The following is a 19,341-nucleotide window of genomic DNA, read 5'->3' on the forward strand; positions in this document are numbered from 1 at the left end:
ACTGCAGCTATTCCCAGAGCTCAGTCTGAGAATCACAGAGTGTAGCCTTCCTACGCAGATAGTTGTGCAGGACCTTTTAAACTTTGAAGAGCTTTCGCTGTCTTCTTTTCCATTATAAAAAATGAATTGTTGAGAACATATTTTGGAATGTTGTCTTCAAGCAGGTGATTTGCAACAGGTTCTTTATACCTGTCAGTTTTGTTGCTTTCAGCTATGTTAACATCTGCAGGTCATATTCCTGTACTGGCATGAACCTCTGTGTGAGCTTCCTACCAGCACTTTGTACTTCAGTCTAGTTCTAGGGCAGTTTGGGTTTGATAAGGTAAATTTTTCAAGATAAAAGGAATGACCCCCTCCACCCTAAGCAGAAGACTAAAGTGAAATTGCTAGTTGCCTCTAGCATCACACCCATTTTTAAAAAGGGTAGAATGGAGGACCCTGGGAACTACCAATCTGTCAGCCTCACCTCTGTGCCTGGGAAGATCATGGAACAGATCCTCCTAGATGCCATTCTAAGGCACATGGAGGACAGGGAGGTGATTCAAGACGGTCAAGCATGGCTTTACTAGGGACAAGTCATGCCTGACCAACCTAGTGGATTCCTATGATATAGTGAATGTCATTGGATAAGGGACAACCTATGGATGTGATCTATCTGGATTTCTGCAAGGCCTTTGATACGGTTGCCCACAACATCTTGCTTTCCAAGTTGGAGAGATGTGGATTTGATGGGTGGATTGTTCAGTGGATAAGGAATTGGCTGGATGGTTGCATCCAGAGGGTGGTGCTCAACAGCTTGAAGTCCAGATGGAGAGCAGTGACAAGCGGTGTCCCTCAGAGGTCTGTACTGGAGCCTCCTTTTCTACATAGGGCTTGCATAAGAAACCAGGTGTGCTCTTAAATTTTGTTATAGATATCTGTCTTAAAAGTCTGTCTTAAACCTGAAATGCTTAACTGTGTACTTCTCTGGAGAGATTTTGCTGTATGTTTAATATATGACAGGGGATTATCCATGTCTCAAACTAGACCAAGAGTCCTATGCTTTTTAAAGACCCATGCACCATTCCATGAAAAATGAATAAATGAGTGATACTCTTCCCAAGTAAGTTTTGTAATGCACCAGGAAAAGATGGTTTCTAACACCAGTGAATTTTTGAGGGAGGTGCAAATGATGGATGCTCTTCTATTACAAGCCACTAGTTGAATAAACAGCAGAATTCGCATGAAACTGATTTTCTCTTGAAAATAAACGAAAGCACAGAGATACGAAACAGAGCTCTGTTTCTTTTCTGTGACCCCAAGGTTAATAAAATGCACACATACTTCCTATTTAATGACTAATACTACGATCAATGAAATCCTGCTTTAAAAATCGGTATGCTTACCCCATAAACAAGTTCTCCCACCATCCCATTCCAGATTTTTGTCTCTGGATCCCTTGCTCCGTATTTTCCATCAGGAACAATGGCAATTTTGTACTTGATACCAATATGTTTGGCAATTTCTGACGCCAGATCTACACAGTATCCTTCAAACTTGTCATTCCCTTCAAAGGTATCATGGTTTTTCTTGAACATAACATATGGGGCTTCCTATAATGAAAGAAGTAGAACCGTAAAAGAGAAGTATATAGAATCTACTCTGCAAAGCAACACGTCATCTACTGGCTGAACAACACACATTTTACCACAAGGTCATGGATAGTATCAGCACATTTCAATTAAAATGTATGAACAGAAATGCCTTCTGGAGGGGCGTACTATTTACACCGTAATTTGCCTTTCACATTCCACAGTATTTAGCAGCCTTACAAATTGTGAACACAAAAGCTCTGTAAATTGTACTTTGTTCTCAAGTGAACGACCTTAGCGCAGTATATGCTAAATTTAAAGCACGAACAGAGATGGAGTCTATACGCTGTACATGACTGTAGGATAGTGCAAGGTAGAATTTACAGTTTTGACTTCAGCAAGTAAGCATATCCTTTAATTTAGTGTGGTTTCTCTCTGTAATTTCAGATTCACAGCCTGAATGATTTGCTTTGCTGTTACTAGGAGTTACATACATTTCAGTGAGAACACAGAAATATGTTCCTGAGGAAACACATTTTTTTCCCCCCCTCCGAATGAACAATGAAGACCCTGCAAGGTCTTTTAGGATGAATCTAAGCAATATGCATGCACAGGAATGGTATTAAGCTGACATTGATTTTACACGCTGCATGAAAAAGAAGTATCAAAAGATTTTTTGGATGGTGAATGCCACTGAAAACAAGTAAAATCTGTCTCAAAAAGTGGATCTTATATTCTGTGTGCAAACTATACAATCACAGCAGTGAACATTATGTTACATTGGAAAAACAAGGCAGCTTCAACCCCCCTCCCTGCGTGGAATCAGACTTCAGCAATCATTCTGTAAAACTACACTTTCTGGTGGCATTTTAAATTACTCCAGATAATTCATATTCATAGCCAGTTCTAAATGAAATACTTGCCATTAATGTCACCCTTTGTTTGAATGTACATCACGAAATACTGGCAACTGTTTTCTCTGTGCTAGCCCTGATTTATGTTGGCTTTTTTGACACTAACCTTTGTAATACTCTGCCCTATTCACATCTTTCCTACATACATAATTAGTAAAAAAATAAAGGTAAACATGTTGTCTGAGAATTTCTGCTTCACTGAAACTACATCAACATCATCTGTAAGGAATAGCAGTTTTGTAACCTGTATGAGGTGTTTATCAATGGAGGATAGGTGGCATTGCATGAGAAACAGAAGCACTGAAAAAAAGGCAATCCCCACTTTTTTCAGTGTGTCAGGTACTCTTTTTCCTTTCAGATACTAATATGTAGCTCCTATTAGCAGGATGAAGAAGTTGATAAGCAAGTCTGAACAGTATATTTGATTATTAGAAGGTGAAAAGGCAGGGAAATGGAAGAGATAGATTATACATGGGAAGCACTAGTCCCTTTGCTTATTTTACTCCCTGCGGTAACTCTGCCCAGGACCCACCTCTGTATAAGGATGCAGAACAGAGATTTGTGCAGCATGAGTGGAGAAAGTTGTGTGGTTCATTTAGTTCTCTGTGAAACAAAGGTTCCAGACTAAACACAACACATTTTGAGGGTAGGGAAATTCTGGTGTTTCCTTAAAAATCAGAGTCAGATTCCCAAGTATTGCAGGCAGATTTTGCTCTCGTGTGTATTCCCAGAACACCTCTTCTCCCCTCATCTCCTTCTTATGTTATTTTCTGCTATGGACATGTCTTTATTGGGCCATATTTCCTTAACAATAATTTAGTGTTGGAGGCCATGGATGCATTATGGCCACTACTTCAGCCAAGGAACCACACAGCATAGAAAGGTGTCCACAATCATCACTTTCAAAGTCAAACACTGTCTGACTACTTGGTTCCTTGACATATACATAAGGACAACTGGCCAGAGAAATTTGAGGGTGACAACAGAAGGTTGTCACATTTCTTGAATACATAGGTAAGGATTGCCAAGGACTTCTAAAACTGGAGCAATCACAAAACAAGCTGTTCTCATGCTGATGTGGGTGGCTTAGGTATTGAGATGACCACTGAGCTACAGCATTAACTACACACTGTTATCACTGCAGTGATGCACCGCAATGCCTTTGTCTGTAGAGAGCTTGTATCTTTTAAAGGAAAAATGCTGGGCATTACCAACAGCCTGCACCATTTCTTATATTCCTATCCCCAGATAAATCAGTTTAACCTCAAAAATCTGTCTTCAAGAGGGAGGAAGGGAGACAGGGTCCTGCAGTGTGGTTTTGGGAAGTACTTCAGGCAATGAATCAAATGTTTCTCCCTCATTTAGGTTATTTGTTCCCAAGAAGGAAACACCAAAATCTGTGTCTTTCTACGTATGTTATTATACAAAAATGGTTATAAATTATCAAGTGAAAAATACTTTATCTCCTGACTGTGACTTAACGAACTGCTAGCTAGAAATACAACCAAGTCTTGCCCAGTGTCTGGTAGTTGTGGACTCTTCTTACAAGCTTCAGATATATTTGCTTGTTACACCTCAAAGGTAATTTTGTTTTACAAAGACCAGAGCTTGTGACTGTTAGCTCTTCTGAAGCAGCCTTTCTCATAATTCCCAGAAAAATGGCCTAAAATTAAAGTCACTTTAGGAAATAATAATTCTAGAGAGGGATGCAAAGCAGACAGGAACAGAGTAGGCCAGGTCAGCCTGCTGCTTCTCCCCAAACCCAGACACTGTGCTCTGTGTACACCTCATCTCTGACAGGGCTGCTACAAAAATGCCTTTCAGCTGTCTGCACAGCACAGCAAAGTGACAGGTGCTTCATTTTTCATGTTAAAGGACAAACAAACTTCAGCCCTCCTCCCCAGGAGTTCTTTGAGGGAACACTTAGAAGCAGTGGGGACAAACACTGTCCATGGTAACTGCAAGCAGCAGCAATCTTATCCAGTGGAGGGACCACCAAGTGAGGACTCAGAAGACCTGAGTTCAGGCAGGGATTTGCCATGTCACTTGGAGGAACTGCACTGTTTCTCTCCCCATTCACTCCTCTTTCTACACATTCTGATCTGGTGGAGTCACCATCCCTGGAAGTGTTCAAGAAGGGACTGGACGTGGCACTTGGTGCCATGGTTTAGTAGTCATGAGATCTTGGGTGACAGGTTGGACTTGATGACCTTTGAGATCTTTTCCAACCTTACTGATTCTATGATTCCATGAAAATACAGCAAGGAACATCTCTCACAATGTAATTCTCTCATGGGGCAGGTAGCATCTCTGGCTGTGACTGCTTGAAAGAAAGCACACTGAAGAACTCAGAACTGAGTTAGACCTGCCAGTGTGAAACAATGCAATTAAAAGTAATGGCAACACTTACTATCTTTTGCTGACTATGTTGCCCTTCCCCTCCTACCTATTCCACACAGAATAAATAACAGTTTCTTTAATAGTTGTGATAATTTACCTACAAAAGAAAAACAAAAGATCGATTATCAAGGCAGAATTGGGGGTTGTATGTGGGACTGAATGGGATAAAAACTTGTGAAAAAAATCAGGTAGTAGCACTAGTTTTAAATTGTGTACATTCCAGCCTTTTGGAGTATTTCAAACAAATGAGGGGTACAGATGTTACTATAGAAACATCAGGGCACTGAAAGGCAAGTTTTACTTGTTTACTAACAAGCAACTTAAACAGATGAAGTTGTAAGGACAAACTGCAAAGCTATGAAATATCTGTATTGATCAAAAACATGTACTCAGCCATATCTTGACGTTCTTTTCTATCTGTGGCACTGAAAAAGATGATTTTCTTTCTGTATAATCTATTACAATAGCATCTTCTAAGTTAGTAGCAATGTTAGTGCAACTACACTAGTCTAAAGAGATAAGTGATGCAAGACATCTATGGAGAGGTAACATCTTCTATTAGACCAGCTGAAATAGCTGAAAACAGAACTACAAACTCTTAACCTACTGATGCAAAACACAGGTTTGACTTACTGCTGAATGAGGTTTAACACCACAATACTTGCAAGACTTCAGCTGCTTAATAATAGTCTATGAGGTAGTGAATCAAGGAGAAGTCCACATTGAAATGATCAATGACTAGCACGGAACAGGTATTTGAAATGGTGCAAGCTTTACTTATATAATTCACAATTTGATAACAATACTTAACATTTGTTAATACAAGTTGATGTGTGCAACAATTACCTTTATCGATGTAAACAAATCATTCCACCACATTGCCACAAATTCATGGGTACAGTAAAATGTTCACAACTGATGATTCGTACTGTAAGGGAGGCTGGAGAAAGGAACTAACTCAAGTAGCAAACACATCTGTGTGGGGCTTCCCTAGTCTAAAGTTCATTTCCAAATCTTTAAAGATTGCAAATACCAGTTTGTAAAAGTGACAAGCATTTGTGCAAGGAAATGTCTCATTTTTTTTTTTTCAGGAGGAGTGGCACATATTATCACACTGCATTCTGAAGGAAACTTCTGTAGATGTCTATGTAAAGATTTTTGGGTTTTGCATTTTGGCCTTTTTTTTTTGGTTGTTGCTTAAATAAAATGTCCAGGATTCAGTTTGAAGTCTTTGTTATTGTCATGCAACAAAATTCAAATTTCTTCTCCAGTCTACTATAGAATTTAATTAATAAAATTTATATCATGAAAAAATATTTTTTCTGTTATGAGGAAGAAGGCTGTAGTTAGAATTTTTGAGGTAAGACTCTATTAAGAGTGTATCAGTCAAAAAAAATGAGGGTGGCTCTTAGTCACCTCATGAAGGTTATCTGTCATCTGAGTCTCCCTAAGGTAGCCAAGTGCTGTTCTGCAGGTCCTTTGTGCTGCCCCTTTATGGATAGGTATGACATCCTCAGTGACAAGCATCCACCTCAATGCCATTGAATCAATTTCTAAATCTTTTGTCAACTGTGACAAAAACTTACATACTTGGAGCACAATTTATCCCACATGCCTGAAACAACACACACTAGCTGAGACATGAGTCCTGTATGGCATGAGATGGGCAAGCGTCATCCTGCCATTGCAGGAAACAGCAGTAAATCCTCAGGCATTTTAAATGTCACTGAGTGCTTGTAAGTGGGCAACTGAATCAATACCTTTTATAAAGTCATTTACATTTAGGTGACTCAGTCATGAACTGGATCCAGCTCTTAAAGCTGCCAACACTGACTATCTCATTAAAATATTGAGCTGGAAGCCACAATGTAGATGCCAGCTCTTGTACACTGAGCTTTGATTCTAAAGGTCTTTTGGGATGGTTAAGTTTTGCACTATCAGAGTAGGTAGAGAGTTGGCTTTGTCATGAAATGGATCAGAGAGTTTGGAGTGGTCTTTCCAGACTACTCCCCTATCCTCTACCTCAACAACTTGTCACCATATTTCTCAACTTGATAACTTAGAGATGATCATTCTTCCCAGATGGATAAATCACTCATGTTAGAGGAGGGGCTGCACACGATGTCCCTTCTCCAGTCATACAATGAGTCTACTGTGCACATGGAGGCCCCAAGCCCTACCCTGCAAGGGAATGCTTCTATGTACAGGTGAAAATCTGTCTTTTCCAGAGGGTCAGAAGTGCAGGAGGCTGGGCTCTGGACACAGGTCTTTCGCAGTAACCATAAAAGGCAGGATTGCACAGCAGTTGGTAGAGTTAAATCCATCAGCTGCCCCTGCACCTTTCCCTGGGTTGCTCCTTCAGCACATGACTAAACAGAGATAGGTTGAGTGCCTATGCACTAAACAACCTGTAAAATGAATTCTACATGCTCTTGCTATGTTACAAATGAACTTAACATTTTGCCAGGTAGCAAGCACTGTACTAAGTTGAGTGCTGAGCTCATTTGTTACGATGTCATAATGCAGCTTCTATGCAATAGCCATACAGCCACACTACAGCAAAGTAAGCACAGACACATAAAAACAGAGGAAACACTGAGCGAATCAACTTGTGCTGTTTGGCTCCAGTCAAAAATAAAAGCAAGCTAGCTGAAACTGGAAAACTTTTCTTAATGCTGCCACCACACCTGCCTCTGAAGACTGAAAAGCCTGACAGCACTGGTTGAAGAAGCTTTTCAGTCTAATGTTGGGAAATATGCACATAGCCAAAATTTTATGTGTCACCTACAATGGTTCAACTTCCCTTCAGTGTGAAAAGGGCAAATAAGAGTTGGAAAAAAAGGGCTCTGTTTGGCATTTGCAGCATGACTATAATACAGAGAAGAGAAAAGTAACAGGATTCTGAAAGTTATTCTAATGAAACAGATCTTTTCTTTGTCTGTGTGATCATATGCTTGTGGCCTGACAGGCCAATGTTAAGAATCATCATTCTAATCTGCCTTCAGCATCATGTGTGCAGCTCCCAGTGGGAGGTGGGCATGATAAGGCGCAATTCACCATACATGCTTATTCAAACCAAATCTATTTCTCTTGCACTGTGGTTTCAAAACACTGGAAGGGGACACTTTTGGTCAAGAAGCAGGGCTGCTTTCAAATAACTGCATTTATCCCAAAATGGCATGCTGCATGAACACAGGGCATGCTTTGGAATATTAATTCAGCTTTTTGGTTTTTGAAAATGATCCCACCAGTCCTCTCAATATAGGGACTGGAAAAGTTCTTTTGAAGGTAACCTTTATTATGCACATCAAAATGCTTCAATGCAAACAGGACAGGCAAGGTAACACATTTTAAAAGCTTTCTTTTGCTCCTTTTTTTTTTTTTTTTCCTTTTCCCCCTTTCTGTCAAACCAGAACCTTTTAAATTACTTTTCATTATTGGTTTTTTTACTTGCTTCTCCTAAGCTTGGAGCTATTTATAGAAATTACAGTATTCGTGTCTGGCAGCTTCAGTCAAAGAGATCAGGATTGGTAAGAGAGGAAAATTTCGACTGAAAGCTCGTTATTCACATCGTTCTCTTCTCAGCTTGGCAAAGTTGAAGGTTAACGTCATCTGTTCTAGACATTTCAGATTAGTCACAGAACTTTTCTTGGTGGTTCAGTGCCTGGTCATCCAGTCAGAGGAACAGTAATCCATATGGAAAAATTAGCTCAATGCTACTAGACTGGTGGGTAATACTTGAGCCTTAGTTAGGAATGTTCGCAGCATCTTGGGACTCTTTTCTTCCTTGATCAATTTCTTAAAATAGGATTCTTCATCAGAGGCTGAAAAGAGGAGGACTGTACTGAAGTACACTTTTTTTTCCATCACCAAGTCTTTTTTTTTTTTTTTTTTTTTTTAAGGAAAAAGACACATATATTTTAAATGTCCCATGCAAAAGAAAAAAATGAAATTAAAAGCAACACAGTTTGGTTAGGAGTTACATTCTGAATTTCTGTACAGTAGTTTGGCTGCTTTGCATCCTGGAATGATAATCTTCAACAGCAGATTTGTTAAGACATGCTTACTGTATACACACTGCTGGAAATCTGGTAGCTAACTGCATTTTGGGGTAAGACAATGTCTGGACACTTTCCTTTGGGTTATTTTCAAATCTGTGTTAAATTAGAGATGTTATTTCCTAGTAACACATGCAGAATATTCCTTTCCAGTTGAGACACAGCTTATCCTAAAGGGTTAAAGTGTCTTGTCTAAATGAAGCACGTGAAAAGGGCAGTGAACTGAGATGTAAAATCTTAAAAGCGGTCAGGTAAAGGTCACCCTTTGCCAGTTGGCTTTGACAAACATCAGCTTAAAAGGGCATGTCTGACTTGAGAGGGAAACTGGTTCAAGATTTTGTTTCAAATACAGACTTGCAAGAAAGTATGGGTTTGAAAAACTGTGTATTAAAAATGCAAATGAATGAAGCAACTGAATTCACCTTTGCAACCACTCTTTACAAACATCAGTAACTAACCCTGCAAAATCAAGCCCCAAATCTATTTATATTGTACTAAAATGGACATTGTATTGAAATGTGGAGTAAACATATTAAGAAATATGTTCAAACTTATCTACTAAATGAATGTTTTCATTCAGAATGAAGAGTAGACAATCCAGTTCTGACTGGCTGACTGAACTATAATACTTATCATTTTAGCACTTGCTAACATACATTTTTAATTTACAGTATATCAACAAGAAGGGACACTGGCACTACAGGCAGCTTGTTTTATACCCTCTGTTCAAATCTATCATTCAGAAGTCTCAGGTTCTCCTTTTCCTACAGTTTCTTGTTGAGGCAAGTGTTATCAACTACAAGTTGAAAGAATTCACTTGTAATTATGAGACTTACTTCAGTAAAAAAATGGGGAAAAAAGCAGAATAAAGGAAAGTAATCATTGCATCTCAACTTTAAAAACCTGATTTCAAGTGAATCAATATATTAAATGCATACCAAAAAGCTCTCTAGAGATATAACAGTTAAGATGATTAAAATCCATGGCTCTCACCCTCCCACTAATCTGGAAACTGGCAGGCTAAACTGGACTGTAACTAGAAATGAGATTTTTGTCACACACCAGTACAAGCATTAAAAACCCAAAACACCTTACCAAAATTGTAGTGACAACTACTGTTCTATTTTCCATAGCTGCAGTGTCATTTCCAAGTGTAGGTTCATGCTGAATCAAAACTAATTTATCCATGTCGTTCCAATAACCCACCTGCAACACAAAATGTGTATAATTTAAGTAGACAAGTCTATATTCTGTGTAATTACAAATCTAAATCATTATAAGAAGAACAGAGTGGACTGACTATAATTTTGTACCAAAGGCAGTGCTGTTGTGCTGATGGTTGTACTTACCTATCGCTTTGAGTACCACCTTGTACCACCGCCGCACAGTCAGACACTCAGATACTCTTCAATCATCTGGGCTACTTACTTTGACCAGAGGCACAAATTAAACCTTATTTTCAATAGTTTGAAGCTTTCCTGGGGCATAAGCAAGATATAAGAATTTTTGCTGACCACAAGAAATTTTTCATTCAGTAATCCTCCAGATCTTCTGGTCTTGCAGGAGTGAAAGGCATCCAGATGACAGCATTGCAATTCAATGGAAGAGCTCAATTCCCTGCTCCATCATGGCTCCCCCCACCAGGAGACCCAAACACAGACACTTCATAGAATCACAGAATTTCAGGGGCTGGAAGGGTCCTCGAAAGATCATCCAGTCCCACCCTCCTGCCAGAGCAAGATCACCTACATCAGATTACACAGGAATGCATCTAGGTGAGTTTTGAATATCTCCAGAGAGGAAGACTTACACCAAGCTTGTTCCATTTAACTCCAAACATTGACCTTGAGTACCAATATTAACACTGTTGTTCAAGCTTTCTTTAAACTCACAGCCAGCCACTTCTCTCATGCAGGATAAGCACACCTCCTAGAAAAGTGCTTGTTTGCACTCCGACTCTAGAGCATAGTAACTGATTTCACTCCAGTAAAAGCATGTCTAGCAAGTGGCTACAAAGAGGTGGAACAAATCAGGTTTTCCTCTCCCTGGCTGCCTTTGGGCTGCCAAAAACTTTCCCTGGGCAGCCTTAAGGTGAAACAGCTGCCTTTGTTCATTGCTGATGAACTACTCTAAAGCCAGGTTTGAATCACTCATTCTTGTATTCCCACGCTGAAAAAAACGAAGAGTTAAAAGTGGTGTGCCTGCAATCAGAAACCTTTGCTTACACACAGATATTGCTCTTTGCAGTGCACTCCTCTAGTGTTTAGTACAGCCTGCAGCTGCACCCTGTGCATTGGCATTGGTGCTGCTGGGCACAAGACATGAGTCAACATTCTTTCCTTTGAGGGCCCAGGAATGCAGCACTTGATGTAAGGACAGATGGGACGAAGGCAGCCTGAGAGATGGAGATTTGTCTTCAAACTTTTATTGATGCTTTCCAGCACTGCTCAATGAACACTTGCAACCCCTCATATAGCGCCCCCAAAATCCCCACAGGCAAGGTAGTGTACCTTTGGATGTCCATTTCTAAATCCTAGCCAGTCACAATCTTATAACACACCCAACTTCATGTTGCATGTGGTGACACTATGTTTAGTTATCTACATCAGCATGTGGCATTTTTGGATTTAGAGTTCCTTCCAATCATTTAAAATTGCCCAGGGTGATGCTGGGTAGGTAAGGTCTTTCTGGAAATGCTATGTGCATAATAGTCCCAGCACAAGTCAGTCAACTACAAGTCACAGAAGTCAGTATATGAAATGGCAAGTGGTTCATGACAGTTGTCCTTTGTCTCAGGTTTACTGGAGGTTATCTAATTCTACCATCCCACCAATTCTTTCAGCACACCAAACACAGGTCCCTTAGCTGAAGCTGCTTTCTCAAGTGGCTTACTTGCAAACACCTTCTCTTTCCCCCTCCTTGCCACTGTTTTCTCTGCAACTAGATAACCATTGGCTATGTGGATCCTCTGACAAGGCTGCTGAGGAATGGCTTCAGTGCCTGTTCCTCTGACCCAGTGTTGACTGCACTCAGCTCTGTGTCAAACAGACCACACAAACACAAACAAGTACATGTAACACTGCTCTAACCCCACCTAAGGGGGCTCTCCAGGTTGCTGAGAACCTAATGAATTAAGATACTGATTTTTTTTCCCCAGGAAAGGTACAGACAGCAGCAGTGATTTTAAAAGGTTCCTATCAAAGAGATGCAATTCATGCTGGTACACCTAGCTTTTGAGAAATGCCTGGGGACCAGTCAGTAACAACTGCCTCTTTCCTCTTTTCTTGATTCATTAGGAATTCAAGAGACCAAGATCTGGGAAAGAGGAATGCCTTGTCCATTGTACCCATAGAGGAAAGGGAGTTTTAGTAGAAAGCAGACTCCAAACAGAGCTCCAACGTAACTGTCAGTACCAAACGTCAGTCTGTGCTCTGGACGAAAAGGCTTCAATATGGTGAGAATTGGCTACATGATCAGATCCAGTATTCAGCCAGTATTATTTCTAACATTATTGTAAAACTCAGACTAAAATTCACCACCATATAGGACTCTGCCTTCATGATGTGGAGAAGCATCATGTTCAGATTAATGAAGATTGATTGGACCCAATGATCTCTCGAGGTTCCTTCCAACCTCTAATATACTGTGATACTGTGAAGTGATGTGATGTGAGAGTCTAGAAGTGCAGGGGGCTGCTTTTGGTTCCTGGTCTCATATGCATTAAAGAATCCTGACTATTCTTAAAACAGCCAACCTTCCTCTTGATCTTTCACATTTACTGTTTTGTTCATTTACTTTTTATTGGGGAAAAAAAAAAGAAGCCAAATTCTGGAGAGGCAAGTCATATTAGCAGTCCCTAGAGCACTGTGTAGACACACTCACCACAGAGAATTACAAATATATGCAGTAATTCAATATCACACAATCACAGAAAACATTCAGTTGGAAGAGACCTCAAAGATTGTCCAGTCCAACCTTCAACCCAGTTTAGAATAGAATAGAATAGAATAGAATAGAATAGAATAGAATTAACCAGGTTGGAAGAGACCTTTGAGATCATTGAGTCCAGCCTATCACCCAACACTTTCTAATCAACTAAACCATGGCACCAAGCAGCCCATCCAGTCTCTTCCTAAACACCTCCAGTGATGGTGACTCCACCACCTCCCTGGGCAGCACATTCCAATGGCCAATCACTCTTTCTGTGAAGAACTTCTTCCTAACATCCAGCCTAAACCTTCCCTGGCACTGCTTAAGACTGTGTCCTCTTGTTCTGGTGCCGGTTGCCGGGGAGAAGAGACCAACCCCCACCTGGCTACAATCTCCCTTCAGGTAGTTGTAGACAGCAATAAGGTCTTCCCTGAGCCTCCTCTTCTCCAGGCTAAGCAACCCCAGCTGCCTCAGCCTCTGCTCGTAGGGCTTGTGCTCCAGACCCGTCACCAGCTTTATTGCCCTTCTCTGGACACGTTCCAGTAAGTCAACATCTTTCCTAAACTGAGGGGCCCAGAACTGGACACAGGACTCAAGATGTGTAATCAGTCCTAAACCATGTCCCTAAGTGCCAGGTCCTCAAGGTGCATAAACACCACCAAGGACAGCGACTCCACCACTGCTCTGGGCAGACCATTCCAATGTTTGATAACCATTTTTGTAAATAAATATTACCTAGCATGCAGCCTGAACCTCCTCTGGTGCAGCTTGAAACCATTTCCTCTAGTCCTGTCACTTGACACCAAGGAGAAGAGGCTGCCCCCTCCTCGCTCCAGCCTCCCTTCAGGTAGTTGTAGAGAGTGATGAGGTCTCCCCTCAGCCTGCTCTTCTCCAGACTGAACAACCCCAGCCCCCTCAGACACTCCTCATAGGCCACGTGCTCCAGGCCCTTCATGAGCCTCACTGCCCTTCTCTGGACATGCTCCGAAACTTCAATGTCCTTCTTACAGCGAAGGGCCCAGAACTGAACACAGCACTCGAGGTGTAGCCTCACCAGTGCCAAGTACAAGAGGATGATTACATCCCTGTTCCTGCTGGTCACAGTGTGTCTAATACAAGCCAGGATGCCATTTGCTTTCTTGGCCACCTGGGCACACTGCTGACTCATATTTAATTGGCTGTCAAGCAATACCCCCAGGTCCTTCTCTGAGTTGCAGCTTTCCAACCACACATCCCCAGGTCAGTATCTTACCATGGGGTTGTTTTGACTCAGGTGGAACACCTGGCACTTGACCTTATTAAACTTCTTACAGTTAGCCTTGGCCCATCGCTCCAACATGTCCAGGTTCCTCTGCAAAGCCTCTTTAACATCTGGCAGATTGACATGGTGACCCAGCTTGGTGTCATCTGTAAATTTACTGAGGGTCTGTTCAATCCCCTCATACAGATCATTGACAAAGGTATTACAGAGAACAGGCCCCAGTACTGAACTCTAGGGGACACCACTAGTAACTGGGCACCAGCCAGACTGAACTCCATTCACCACCACTCTTTGGCTGAATATGAGTGAATACTTCCTTCTATCAGTAAAGCAAACACACACAAATGCTTCCCATGCACAGTTTCTGATATATTTAGCTGAAATGTTCCCTTTCTCTTTGCAATTGCTATTGCAGCTCAAGAGCCTTGATTTAGGTCTCTGCGGGTAACAGGAAGCTTGACATTGTTGATATAGTGGAGAGGGAGTTTTTCTTCTTAGCAGGATGCACTGCTAACAAATCTTCTTCATGGAGACAGCCATAGTCACAGACACAGTTGATAACCGAAAATGTCAAGCTCCTGGCAAAAAGCTGCGACCAGGTAACGGCAGAATACGTACGCCAGAACTTGGAATTTGGGAAGCTCATTAAAACAGTGAACGATTGCTTTCCATCATGCAATTCCTCACTGCTGGAAATTCCATCAGGAAAGCAGAAAATGAATGATGTACTGTGTTATAAGTGCCAGAAAGAGAAAAAGAAGGGGTTTGAGGAAGGCAGGCAATTCTGAAAGGGATTTCAGCTTGCGTGCACGGGTGTGAGCTTCCATGCGTGCATCTCTAACCTGCAATAAAGTACCTGGCACTGGATTACTGAATAAATATAAAAGATCTATCATGACACTTGAATAAGAATATAGATTCACAGTCACTGTGAGAGCACTGAAAAATAATATGCTTTCCTATAAATACCTCATCTCCAATCTAAAGAACTCCTCAGAGGATAGGATTGACTTCACCTATTAAAGTACCTCCAATTCTATTTGGATTGCAATTGGATTTTACAGCAGCTGCACTGACTTATTCTGAGCTTGACTTTGTCTTTTAGGAAACAATGCTGCAAAAATATCTGCCTCCAAGTAAATTGGTCACAACAGTTGGGAATGTGAATGAATAATAAAGTTTCTGAAGGACTGTGTGCCCTGTAGCAACCACTGAAGCGCTCCAGCTGAGGCCCCCAGGTCACAGAACAGAACAGTCAACATTTTTGATAGTCATTTTTTATATTAGTTGCCCAAGTTGCAATTTAGGAGCCAAATCATAAGACTGTCTTGTGCATGTGCATGTATATGTATGTGGATATGCTTTGTTGACCTTTTTTTTCTCCTTTTTTTTTTTTTTTCTTTTTTAAAATGAAGTAAGTATCTTGGTAACATGATGAATGACAGCATGACTGAGGTGGAAAGGGACCCCTGTAGGTCATTTGATCTGATCCCCCTGTTTAACCTAGAGCCATTTGCCCAAGGTGACATCACAGTGGGTCCAGGGCACCTGATCACAAAGAACAAGTGGATGGGCTGTCTACAGACAGATGAGGAAGCCTCACCAGCATGTTACTGTTCTGCAGACATGAACCAAGCAAGAAATGCTTCATACATAAAACTAATATGAGCAGTGGCTATTATTTCCCATTTTACTAAACTATATGGAAGTCTGTCTGTGAATAGCTGTGCCATTTTATAATGCTCTGTTCACATCTTTAAAGCTGTAAGCAACAAAAATCACTTTTTGAAAGATTAGAGGCATGTGTTACTCTGCCTGTAAAGGCCAGTCTTGAAAGATACTGCTGGGTGACTCATAAGTCATGCTATGTAGGACATGAGAAGAAGATATTAAAAGTGAAGGCCTCTTAGTTCAATTAAGTATAGCCATTTCTCATGTATTATATTGGATTTGTCAGGCTGGAGCACAGACTTGGTCCAGTGATCACATATAAAATACTGTGTAATACATGTGAAATAAATTCTTGTGAGTAGCCAGATCTGTCAAAGCTCTTATGATGTGTTATATCAAAGACAGGTAATGGCTTAAGAGTGGCAGAGAGGGATGCCTGAAAAGGTAATAAAAAACACTCTAGGACTCTAGCCATATAGCCATAGCTCTTCTGTTAGTAGCTACCCTCCCCTGAAATTGAAGGCAAGAAGTATGAGTGGTGACATCCCTGCAGTGGTGAGTCAGGCACCTCTCCCAAAACAGGTGACAAATGTTGAAATGGGAACCACAGGCCACTTTTCAGAGCTTGCTGCCAAGCAAGTTCCCTAAAGTTGTGACCTAATTAACCACATCTTTTCCTCCTTGCTTTCTCTCCTGTACAGTTGGGAATTGGAGATGGAAAGGTCATATTTTATCACTTGCCTTTGAGGCACCCCAGCCACCCATACATCCTCCTGGCTGCCAGCAGTGCATTGTAGAGCCAGGAAGGCAGCAGGAGTGGCAGCAAGGTCAGACACATTGCCTGGCACAGGACATTTGGCTTCCCAAGAGAGAAGGAAGGCAGGCTTACCTTTCCCGATTTATTCTTCAGTCATCTGTCATACCTTCAAAAGGCAACTATACCTCATATGCAGACATAAGCTCTGCTTTGGTCCACAACCCTATAATGTGATACACTGGTAATTTGTTCTTCCCACTGTGTATTTCTTTTCTGGAACTACAGTTTAAGATTTTGCCTCCTCATCACTATGGGATGTTAAGTGTCTTTGGGGACACACAGTTCATCTAGGGTGCTATTTATGGGGTTTGTTTCCTCTGGCCTGACAGCAGAGGACTATTTAATTCAATTCTGATTGCCTTGGCCCTACTCAGGTAGCCATGATTCTCCTATTCACCATCAGTTTCTCACTTTTGCTGTTTTGATGACCTCTCAAAAAATACAAAGGAAATAAAATCCTTGAGCCTGCATGCATTTCCTGTTCTGTATTTGGTTTATGCTATGAAAAGTGGACACATTTTATAACAGAAGAGAAAGGGTTAAGAAAGTACCCAGGCTTATCTTTTCAAAGTGATTGGGCTGAGTGATGAGCTATATGCATTCAGACATGGAGGATCCATTTAGACATATATTAATAAGCATTTGCCTAAGTTGCTTGCAAGCAACCAATCAAGCACACAGAGTTAGATATTGCAATTAATTTCAGCAAATACAACTATTCAGGGCATTCTTCCTTCTCCCTCCTCCCCTTTCCCTCTTAAAAGCCCTTTATAAGTTACAATCTATGATTCATGTTTACACAGAATGCATGAAGCTGGTGAGAGGTCTGGAGCACAAGCCCTATGTGGAGAGGCTGGGGTTGCTTAGCCTGGAGAAGAGGAGGCTCAGGGGAGGCCTTATTGCTGTCTACAGCTACCTGAAGGGTGGTTGTAGCCAGGAGGGAGTTGGTCTCTTCTCCCAGGCAACCAGCACCAGAACAAGAGGACACAGTCTCAAGCTGCACCAGAGGAGGTTTAGGCTGGATGTTAGGAAGAAGTTCTTCACAGAAAGAGTGATTGGCCATTGGAATGGGCTGCCCAGGGAGGTGGTGCAGTCACCATCCCTGGAGGTGTTTAGGAAGAGACTGGATGGGGCGCTTGGTGCCATGGTTTAGTTGATTAGATAGTGATGGGTGATAGGTTGGACTTGATGATCTTGAAGGTCTTTTCCAACCTGGTTAATTCTAATTCTAATTCTAATTCTAATTCTAATTCTAATTCTAATTCTAATTCTAATTCTAATTCTAATTCTAATTCTAATTCTAATTCTAATTCCAATGATCTCATCTGAAGTACCAGGAATTTGCAAGAAGTCTTTGGAAAAGATACAAGAAATATCTACTGGTCAGAGTTCTGACCACGTTCCATCACCCAGCAGCACAGCCACATGCCATTCAGCTGGCCTTCATTAGTATGCTTGACTAACTGAAATCCCACCTCTCCAAGATGTATACTTGCTTTTGTGCTCTCCTCAATAATAGTATCTAGTAGAAAATGCAATTTAAATCTGCTTCCACCAGAAACATTATCCACGTATTCCATACGTTATCTATTTTTTTAAACCACACAGACTTCAGTTTAGTGTAAGACTGCATAATCATTTCATCATATTTAACTCATTTATATGGTATCAAGACAAGAAACATAGTCAGCATGTACCTTCCGTGGGCCTGTGTTCTTCAGCTCAAAGACATCCATGGTGTAGTTGACTCTGCGACCATAATGGTCAAACTGAACATTTCCTGTCAATCCTTGTATTCGAACCTACAAATGGAAGAAGCAGCATCATGAAGATCCAGCCTTATATTTGTTATTTCAAATGTCACAGAGTAGTTCCAAGTCATCCTGGCTACGTCCTTATATTACCATAACCACACTACTCTAGAATATAAAGGCATTATACAGCAAAGTAAGTTGGTTGTTCTTCCTTTGTCATATCAATTAGAAGTAGAAGTAGAATTAGAATTAGAATTAGAATTAGAATTAGAATTAGAATTAGAATTAGAATTAGAATTAACCAGGTTGGAAAAGACCTTCAAGATCATCGAGTCCAACCTATCACCCAAAACTATCTAATCAACTAAATCATGGCACCAAGCACCCCATCCAGTCTCTTCCTGAACACCTCCAGGTGGTGACTCCACCACCTCCCTGGGCAGCCCATTCCAACACTCCCATATCCAACTATGCTCAAAACAGGCTTCGATATACCAGTATCTAAGGGCCAACAAAGACACATAATGGACTTTCCCTTCTCAGTCTCAAACTGTGCCAGGGGAAGTTTAGGCTTGAGGTGAGGAGAAAGTTCTTCACAGAGAGAGCCGTTAGCCATTGGAATGGGCTGCTCAGGGAGGTGGTGGAGTCACCATCCCTGGGGGTGTTCAAAAAGGGATTGGATGTGGCACTTGAAGCCATGGTTAGTAGTCATGAGGTGTTGGGTGACAGGTTGGACTTGATAATCTTTGAGCTCTTTTCCAACCTTATTGATTCTATGATTCTTTCATCTCTGCAGCTCAACATTTTCCAGCTGCGGATCTTAAAAGAGATGTACGTTTTTTAGGTCTGAAAGAGATGTATGTTTTTTTACCACTACCATCACTGCTGCAGAATATTTTGGCTTTCATGAAATAAATCTAAAGAATGTTCAGGCTGAGCTCACATACTTTTTGAACTTACACTCT

At 41.1% G+C, this 19,341-nt stretch overlaps 1 protein-coding gene across 5 annotated transcripts in view; it reads right to left on the reverse strand.

Moving 5' to 3' along the window:
• GRIA4 (glutamate ionotropic receptor AMPA type subunit 4) overlaps nt 1-19,341 on the reverse strand; it is a 268,030-nt gene that overhangs the window by 58,445 nt on the left and 190,244 nt on the right. For 4 of the 5 annotated variants that reach the window (XM_009905665.2, XM_009905666.2, XM_054164586.1 and 1 more), the window contains exons 8-10: nt 18,320-18,424; nt 10,039-10,149; nt 1,386-1,592 (exon numbers count right to left, since the gene is read on the reverse strand). In XM_009905665.2, the coding sequence (XP_009903967.1) occupies nt 1,386-1,592; nt 10,039-10,149; nt 18,320-18,424 (423 nt within the window). Of the gene's footprint in view, nt 1-1,385; nt 1,593-8,266; nt 8,710-10,038; nt 10,150-18,319; nt 18,425-19,341 lie in introns of those variants that run through there. The other variant, XM_009905668.2, reaches the window with a different exon arrangement.

The sequence above is a fragment of the Dryobates pubescens genome, chromosome 10 (assembly GCF_014839835.1).
Source record: "Dryobates pubescens isolate bDryPub1 chromosome 10, bDryPub1.pri, whole genome shotgun sequence".
Lineage (NCBI taxonomy): Eukaryota > Metazoa > Chordata > Aves > Piciformes > Picidae > Dryobates > Dryobates pubescens.